This window comes from Rhamphochromis sp. 'chilingali' (assembly GCF_963969265.1).
Source record: "Rhamphochromis sp. 'chilingali' genome assembly, chromosome: 7".
NCBI classification, from domain to species: Eukaryota; Metazoa; Chordata; class Actinopteri; order Cichliformes; family Cichlidae; genus Rhamphochromis; species Rhamphochromis sp. 'chilingali'.
The window spans coordinates 18,733,572-18,743,162 of NC_137934.1; the positions used below are offsets into that span (position 1 = coordinate 18,733,572).

Genomic DNA, 9,591 nt, shown 5'->3' on the forward strand with positions numbered 1-9,591 from the left:
AGATGCTTGTTTGAAGCTTGTGAGTCATTTCAACTCAAATTTTTATAGATTTAGAGTGTTTTTGTGTGTTTTCTCCCCCTTCTTTAAACGCTCCTGTTCTGGTTTGCATTCATGACTGGAGACGTACAGCTAATAAAAGACAGAGTCTAGACAGACGCCTGACTGCAGACACTTGAGGACTTTTAAGGCAGAAGTGATGCTGATTGGTCACTCCTTTGAGATTTTGTTAACGAGCAGGGTTACTGGTATGCCAGTGAGGGTTTTAACCCAAACTGCAATCTTTTCCTAACCCTAACTAAGTAGTTCTAAAACACAAAGTGCTCAAAAGGAGTAGAAACCAGAGTCTTCTGGCTGTTAACCCAAGAAACGATGCCCCCAGCACTCTCCAACCTCCTTACAAGGACTTTGCATCTTTGTTAAACATGAGCAATACTTTTGGGGCCAGAGGGCTAAAGGGCACCTTGCAGAAGGAACATCACAAAGTGTCACTGGGCTGAGAACACACTGATGAAGCAGGAGGTCTGTAAATGAATATACACACTACCCTGACATCCTAATTACACCGTAAGCCCTGAAAAATCGGCTTTTGTCCTCGGTTGCTGTCAGCAGACAAACCGATGAGTTTTCAGATTGAGGTTTGGAAATATGTGAATGTCAGAATAATCAAGCCTCTAGCACCTTCTACATCTTTTGCAGATGTAAATACATTGCTGGCAATAACAGAATCTGTCCCTCACTGTCTGTTCCTGTAAACTACCGCATGGTAATATGGCGCTCCCATCCTTTCATCCTTTGCCAAATCCATTTATATGTGCACAGAGGAACAGCTGCCTGTGGTTGCATGCAGCGTGCATACTGTACAGACTAATTAAATCTGTTTGTGTGTGTGTGTGTGTGTTTTGCAGTTTATACATGCAAATTGGCGGATGCTGAGAAGCCGTTGTTTCTTCGCCTGGTGGCGGGACCCGACCCAGACCTGCTCAGCTTTGTCCTGAAAGAACAGCAGACGGGAGAAGTCATGGTAACACTGATTATCACCACATTTCAGCTTTATTGACATCTTCCTGGCCTCTGTGCTCTTTCGTCTCCGAGTTCAGCCATTCCCAAACGAGACGCTGCTGTGGCCCATTTCAAAACTTTAAACTCTAATGCACAATTCTTTTGTGTTTTCATTTGATTTAGATCTTCTGAGGATTTACTTATTGAGGCTGACCTGCCATAAACTGTTTGATCTCAAGTATCTCCCAGCATTTGCTCTTAACAAACCTATGAGTTTATGATTTTTTTTTTTTAAAAAGACAGAAAATGAACAAGTACCTTTTTTTTTTTTTTTTTTTTTTTTTTTTAATATCCCCATGACTTAAATATTCAATCGCAATTTTTAAGCAAAAATGACAAAAACTGGCAAAGAAAGTGACTGTAAATTAATTCTGTAGTACCTTTACAGCCCAACAGGGGGCCACAGTGTTTGGCAATCACCATCCTAGTCTTTTTTTCCCCGTTCCTTTTAAATCTTTTACTTTAAGTTATCATTGTACATTATTGTTATCATTCTATATTCAAACCTAGCAGCTGACTATTTAAAAAAAAAAAGAATTGTTTTCCTAGTGAAACTTCTACGACAAACTTTTTAAAAAACGTGTTTTTAAAAAGTAGTAAAGGTGCCATTGTTGTTATCCCAAGATGGATGCTACGCATAAAAAGAGAAATAACCACTCCTACTGTACTATCAAGCATCATCCATAGACATATACTTTATCAATTAAAAAGGAAAAAACAGAACTGAGCGAAGTTTTCTTGCTTTTCTCCTCAGTGGGATGCCTTCTCCATCCCTGAGCTGAAAAACTTCCTGCGGATCCTTGAAAAGGAGGAACAGGAGCAGAAGGACGCAGTAATTCGTCGCTATGAAACCTACCGGCAGAGACTGCAGGAGGCACTGCTGGAGGTCAGGGGGCCTTCTTAAGAGGATATAACCTCCTTGAAAAAGGACTACTGCCCCCTAGAGGGACGAAGGGGATGTTTTGTTTTGTTTTTCATTTTTAATCTCCTGGTGTACATTTTGATGGAGGGAGGGATGTGAACACAGAATCGGGAGAGAGGATCCAGCACCTGGAAGAAGGGATAATAAAGGATGACAAGAGGACAGAAAAAAGAGACTGCAAATAAAAAAGACGAACAGACAGAATTTTGGTTGCTGGATTCAAGATTTCAAACTGCTTCCCGCTCGGCTCCGTCTGCCTGCAAACACCAAAGATTCACTCACTGTGCCATATCCGTTCATCCTCTTCCCTGTTCGCCGTCCATCCCTCTCTTCTTCTTCTTCTCTCACTCTGTCCTGCTGTCACATAATTTATGCAGTTCATCCTTTTTGTTTCCCTCACCTTTTTATCCTTTGAACTTGTGAAAGACTCAAGGCCATATGTTGAATTATTTTTATTTAACTTGTGTGTTTTAAAGGTCTGTACATTTTTTTTTTTTTTTTTAATTTATATGGGTGAAGCTTTTTATTGCTTTTTGTTTTTCTTTTTAAAACAAAGTCTTATTTTTGTTTTATTGTAGAGGCGGAGCAACAATCTGCTTGTTGACACAGATGCTGAGAATAGTTTTTTCAGACTTCAGCAGGACACAGAAAATCCAAACATCAGAGCATGACAGACCATTTAAAAAAAGTTATTATCATAAAATGGAGTTATTTTAACTCACAGTAGTTGTAAAAGTAAATACTGATTCCAATAATAATAGCTCTAATTACAAAGAATGAAAATGGATTGGAGTTCTTCTGGATTTATCCGTTCCAAAAACATGTCCAATCAAAATATATGAATCTGAGAAGAAATTCTTATTATATTCGTTATCCATTTATATGGAATTTAATTATCTGTTCATATTTTTTGGCACATTTAGGACTCCATAAAAGCCAGCCTGAGATTGTTTGCATGAAAGAAAGGAGAAATGAAAGGTGATGTAACGGAAAACAGATGCAGGAACTCTAGAGAGATTTTTAATAGGAAGAGTAAAAGAACGATAAGATGAGTCTTAACTGGAACTTAACAGGAAGTAGTTTAGTTTTGGTTGCAGTTTGTAAAAAACTAAAAAAAAAACGCTGTTTGTTTTTTCATGTGGAGTGAAGATGAACTGGTGGGATCTGAAGCCTTTGTGTTTTTTCCACCACCAGCAGAGTTTCGTGAACCATGAGCTGAATAGACTAAAGCAAACTGCTTGAACTTTGACCCCCCCCCCCCCCCCCCCCCCCCCCACCATGTGGTCAGTGTGGAGATTTGACAGGTTTCTGGAAGTTGACTGAGCGGTTCAGAGGAAGTAGAAAAGAAACATTAGATGCAGGAAAGACAAAAACTAGGGGAAGATAAATGGCACGAGGAGCTAATACATGGGAAAGACTGTCATACAAGCAATGTGACCGTGGCCTTGAGGACCGTGACGGGGGTTTCCTCCAACCGCAAGTCACTTTGATTAACTGCTTGTTCACTTTTTGCATCACGTGAGCTCCTCGAATCAATGAGTGCAAGAAAAGGAGGTCTGTGAGTGCTGATAGCTGCTGAGACCAGAGAGGAAAAACAGCGGCATTGTGTGCGTTTCAACCAGTCTGTCAGCAGGCATTCATTTAAAACGCAACTTTTTGATACGCTTATCTTGAACTAAAATGTGCAGCCTTGACCTCATAAACCTCTCTTAAGGATAAAATAAGAGTGGGACACAAATCAAGGCACGCAGGACTGTAGTAAACATGAGGGTTTAAAGGCAGAAAAACTAAAGAAATGCATCAGAGTGCAAAAGAAGGCTCAACGAGAAAAGGGTTTTCTTAAGAAAAGGCCTTAAAAACCTGTGATATATATATATGCAATATTTTTTGTGACGATGTAATCTATCAGTTAAAAGTCAAAGAGGCTTTTTCTTGTTTGCGTGGAATTTTTTTATTTATTTTTTTTTTGGGGGGGGTAATTTTAAAGAAAACAGTCAATAATCTGGACAAACAAGTCAAAACATTAATGTTCATTGCATTTTATCTTTATGTTGCAAAATGCTGTTTGCTGTTTGAGCTGCAGGTACTAAATGATGTCAAACTGAGGGTGCTGCAGGGCGTTTCTGTAGGAGACTGTCGCCATCTAGTGGTCAAACACGCCAACTGTTCTCTTGCTTCTGTGTCAAACTTGATTTATCTTATAGAGTTATTTTGTTTTTATTTTTGTTATAACCAAAGATATTTTTTTGTGTTGTTGCCTGGAGCAAAACATCTATTAGGGGCCTCATCCCACCAGAGGGAAAAACATACAGTATATATAGTTTAGAGGTTTTATTTAAAGGGGTTTTAACCCCAGTTTCTTCTATTATTAAACACTGGGTTAATATTATGGAAGCAAAAAAGGGCCTTTAGAATTTAAATTAATTAATTTTATATATAATCTCTGGGTTATCATGGGCAAAAGTCCAGCATTATAAACTTTAACACGCAAGGTTTAAAAGAGAAGGCGGCCAACTGGAATATGTTAGAAAATGTTGGATTATGGGAAATGTAGTATCTATTGATTTGGAGCATTTCTTGGTAAAAGTTGAAACACCCTGACCCTTTCCTTCTCAGAATATCAGCATTTTTTTTTAAATTCCTTTTTCAGTGTCTTGTAGAAATTCCCAACTTTTATGTAATTTCCAAAGACAAAACTCATTTAATAACTTAATGGTTACATGTAAATACAAGAAATTAAAATTTGGAGGTCTTTTTAAATATTAATTAATTAATATTAATTAATTTTTAGTATGTCATTTGAAAACTTTGAGTATATAATTTTAATTATTGGTGGTTTTACTTTTTCAAGGTTAACAAATTCAGAAAACAAAATACAATTATTTTGGCCCTCTTTTGCTTCCATACTTTATAGTTGAAAGTGATGCGAAAGTCTGAATGGAAACAGTAACTGAATCTTGAAGCCATGTTGTTGCTTTTTGTGTATCTCATAAACAACTTTAGCTGTTAAAACACATCATCCCCGACTATTTGCATGAAATTTAATTTTTGGGGCACTTTAACTTTGAATTCAGGGAAAACGGGTTTTTAAAATTTAATTTTTTCTCCTGTGTACCGCGATCACATGCTCTACTTTATCTTAACATCTAACACACTATAATCTTATTATTCTTTTTCTGTTTTAACTGATGAAAGTATAGTGTGGCAGAAGTCGACGATTGTGAGGTCATTTAATAAGTTTTGGTCTCAGTGAGCTTCCGTAGAATTTCGCTCAGAGTTGGCTGTGAAATATTTTGCTTACTGTAAACAATCCTGGGCTGTTCAACATTAAAAGCATGCGTTATTTTAGATAAAACAGCAGTCGGACAGCGTCTGGAAAATAGTTTTCAGATGCCGTGTACCTGCTGCTGATAGAAATTAGGATTTCTGAGGAATTATGTCATGGAAAGCTTTTTGGGCCAGTAGTGTTCATGTATGAAGATCAGATATAATACCTTGTATGTATTCAGAGATGTTGTTTTTAAGGCTGTTCAAACATACCTAGAGTCTGATAGCGTGCAAACCATTGGCTCCTTAGTCTTAATTGAAATATTCTTATACTTTCTGTCATTTTACACTATTTAATCCTGTTTTCCTTGTTAGCATATGTTTTATTTCTTTAGATGTTGCTGAAATTTGACTATTGTTCTGATTGTTAGGCTAATTTGGATTAATTCTTTATAAAAACATCACAAAATCATCAAGCCTGTTGAATGTTAATATTTTTACGCTTCATGCGTATTTAAGAGCTTTCAGCCTTCCCTTTGCTTTTCTTTGAAACTAGCTTCACATTTTCACTTTTAGTATTTTTTTTGTCCCCAAACTGGATATAAATTTATATAGGATAATATAGTGTAAAATGACAGCTCAGAAAACATTCACGAACTTTACATGTAAGAATATGTATTACTTCATTGTTTTAAATCTTTAAATCTTGTTCTTTAAAGACAAACGAAAAAACCCAAACAAACTAAACTAAATTCGTTCACAAGCTTAATTTTCTGAGCAGTTTTGAAGCTTCTCTTCTCAGATTTGTGCGCTTGGGTCTGAGGTTTGAACATCCACAAACTGTTGTGTTAAATGCCAAAGACCTGTGTTGTTGAAGCTCTTCCTGATTTTTTTCCCAGTGATGCTGTTTTTGTTGTTGTTGTTGTTCACCCAGACTCACTATAGAGAAGCGATACACCTTTTCAGGTTTATGACGAGCTTGAAAACACAACGCTAACTCTGTTGTTCTACACTTGAGTTAAAAAAAAAATCTAAAGGGTTTTCTGGGTAAAGGTTTCAGATCTGAGCTGCAGTTGGAGCTCGGTCTGAAATGTCCCGATCTCTGTGCCTTTGTACAGTTCAACAGCTGCGGACAAACCTGAAGGAGAGGCTGAAGGTCTCATCGTGTTCTCTCTCCGTAGGCTGAGGCGGGTTTATTTTTGTAGGTGATTTCAATCGTTACCAAATGTGGCCTTTCCTCACGGCAAGGCGGGCTTCATCTATTAAAGGTGAAATTATAAAAGAAACTTAAAGGGTTGTGTGATTTTTGTCTTCTGTTTCAGTTGTTTACTCATTATTTTACTCAGTTTTACTAAGAATGTGACCCCATTCCTTTTGAATTATTTGAGCGTACCTACTTGTTCTTCAAATGGTCTCACTTCAGACTTTTTATTTACAAATAAGCCATGTTGTTCAGGGCTGTGGACAAGTATTTGTCCACTTCCTGATTTCTTTGGGGTTTTTTGTGTGTATTTGTCACACTTAAATGTTTTAGATCAGGGGTGTCAAACTCAATTGCACAGGGGGCCAAACCTCAAGGCACACTTTAGGTCGTGGCCCAGTTAAGAAAAACATTCATTGAACACACTAAAACAATGTTTTTCTTTAAAACATAAATATGAATAAAAACACTGGAATATAATTCAAGAATAAATAAACTTTAACTTTAAATATTTTGCTCTCCATAAAAATATATCCTGTCAAAATTATGCAAGTTAGAAATATGATTATGCTGCCAAAACCCCAGAAAAAATAAATGAAAACATATACAAGGTTCGCATGCAGACAGAGCTGGGGCATTGCTTCAGGAATAGAACTAATAAACTCTGAAGACCATTCAGTGTCGTGCTTTCCCTTGAGTGTCCCATTAGAATGCAGCTCCATCTGAATCTGCACAGGTGCAGTTTCCACGTCAACTGTAAATGGATTGTGAAGCAGCTCGAAATTCTCATTTTGTGCTTCAAAGTCACCAAAGCGCCACGCGAACTCAGTGCGCTCCGTTTATCAGCAAAGTGCGCATTTGTGAACACTGTTGCGCTGACTTGGTTCAACATTACTTGGCAACAGGGAAAGTGAGGCAGGTTGCACTGGTGCATTTGTGATAGCTTCACTTGAAATGCCTTCATCGCATCATGCCATGCCCATGAACTGACAGATTTCCTTGCTGAGTTCAAAAACCCTATTGAGAATTTTTCCCCAACTCAGCCAACGGAGCTCTGTATGATGGCATGTCGGCAAACTCTGAATCTATTTCCCACACAAAAGACTGAAATTGACGGTGATTTAAACCTTGATCTCAGATAAAATTTACGGTTTGCGTCACGGTGATCATTACATGTTCCATTTTTAGGACTTTACCACACAGCGTTTCCTACCGCGGTAAAGTGAGCCGCGGTCAAGCCAGCCGCCTCTTACGGTGTGTTCACACCGAACGCGATGGACGCGAATAGAGCGTCAGGTTTACATGTAAAGTCAATGGAAAGGCGCGATGACGCGCGATTGCGGGTCCCGCGAAAATTCGGAAGCAGATTTGCGTCGCAAAAACGCGTGAAACGCGCGTCAGTGTAGCGCGTTTGACGCGCGAATAAAACCACGCGCGTCAGTTTTTGTGTTGCATTTTGTGCATACGCGCGTTCCGCTGCATAAATTTCCTTGCCAGACACCAGTCTTTACGGTAGTGCCTTTTCGCTTTATATCCTGATTGAATCCGATAGAAAGCCTAGACCCGCGCACGCGTGCACAGTCACACGCACGCGCGCACCTCAGGTCAAAGTATCTCACGCTCTAATGTATCTGTTTTTCTTTTCTGTGCTTTAACTTTCTACAAAGTGAAAATAACTTAAAGAGTTGGTGCCTGAGATGCCAAATTCCAACATCCTCATTCCCGCCATTGAGATAACACTCTCACACAGGCCCAGAGAGCAGATGTTGCTGCATTGCAGATGTGTTATACCCCCTGCCCAGCCGAGTGACTCTCAAAAAGAAAATTTTGCAGAAAATCAGTGTGATCGCTTGGCTCACTGGAATTATCATCTCGATATCTCTTGTCCTTCTTTCATTTTAGACGTCTTGAAAACAAGTTTTAACAAAGTCCTGGAGAAGTACCCAATGCTGGAGGACCTCCTGGCTCAGATAAACTCCTCTCTGACACAAACACACATGCATACTGAATTCACATCTTGCTATACAAATGTGATACAGTAACCAACTTTCTTTCTTTCAGGAAAAAAAGAAAATTGGGAGATTCAAAATTTTCCTCACAGTAATGTTTGCATCAGTCTATCAGATGAATCCCCTCCAAGTCCAATATTTACATCAGTTACAGTGATAATGCTTGGTGTCTACTTTCAGCCACCGCAGTATGCCAGGAATGAATCTCATTGAAATTGTAGTTGCATTTGCTATTTAGTTTAATTGTCATGGATGATACACAGACAACCCAACAGCAAACAGAGGAAAACAATGGGCTTAAATACACAGAGGGATAAATGAGGGAATAAGACACAGGATGAGAGCACAGCTGCGAGAAATCACAAACAACAAGAACATGGGGAAGGAAAACTGAAAACACTAACATAGTCTAAGGAGCTTAGAAAGAAAACGTCTGGACTTCTTTAAGTTGCTTGAACATGTTCAAGCAAAGTTTAAGTTCTTTTCATCCGAGAAGGTGAAACATCTTCAAGCAACTTCAAGTCCAGACGCTTTCTTTCCAAACTCCTTAGACTACGATGACCTAGATGACTGAGAACCTTCACAGACATGACACTAACATAGCACACATGACTATCAAAGTAAAACAGCAAACAAGAGACTTTTACAAAGACACAGAGTTGACACAGAGACATAACTGACTGGGGAGAAATTGGGGAACATGGAAACAAGAGTGACTAGACATGACATGTGGGACACAGGGGCAAGGCAAAGTAACAGAAACCTAAAGCCTAAGAATATAACACAAGAAGAAAACGATAAAGAGAACCAAAATCATACATAAGAATAATCAATGAATATAAATGAACAAACACAAAACACTGGGTCACAGACTCCGTACCATGACAGTTAAATGTACATAATAAATACTTTAAATCAGATGACAATGTAGCTGACACCGTGTTTACAGGGAGTGCAGAATTATTAGGCAAATGAGTATTTTGTCCACATCATCCTCTTCATGCATGTTGTCTTACTCCAAGCTGTATAGGCTCGAAAGCCTACTACCAATTAAGCATATTAGGTGATGTGCATCTCTGTAATGAGAAGGGGTGTGGTCTAATGACATCAACACCCTATATCAGGTGTGCATA

General features: G+C 38.5%; 1 protein-coding gene across 1 annotated transcript in view; it reads left to right on the top strand.

Annotated features, from left to right (window-relative positions):
- rassf3 (Ras association domain family member 3) overlaps positions 1-6,534 on the top strand; it is a 70,961-nt gene extending 64,427 nt beyond the window's left edge. Inside the window, exons 6-7 of the mRNA XM_080887393.1 lie at positions 906-1,021; positions 1,814-6,534. Of these exons, the coding sequence (XP_080743519.1) occupies positions 906-1,021; positions 1,814-1,963 (266 nt within the window). The 3' untranslated portion in view covers positions 1,964-6,534. The remainder of the gene's footprint in view (positions 1-905; positions 1,022-1,813) is intronic.
- The last annotated feature ends 3,057 nt before the right edge of the window (positions 6,535-9,591 follow it).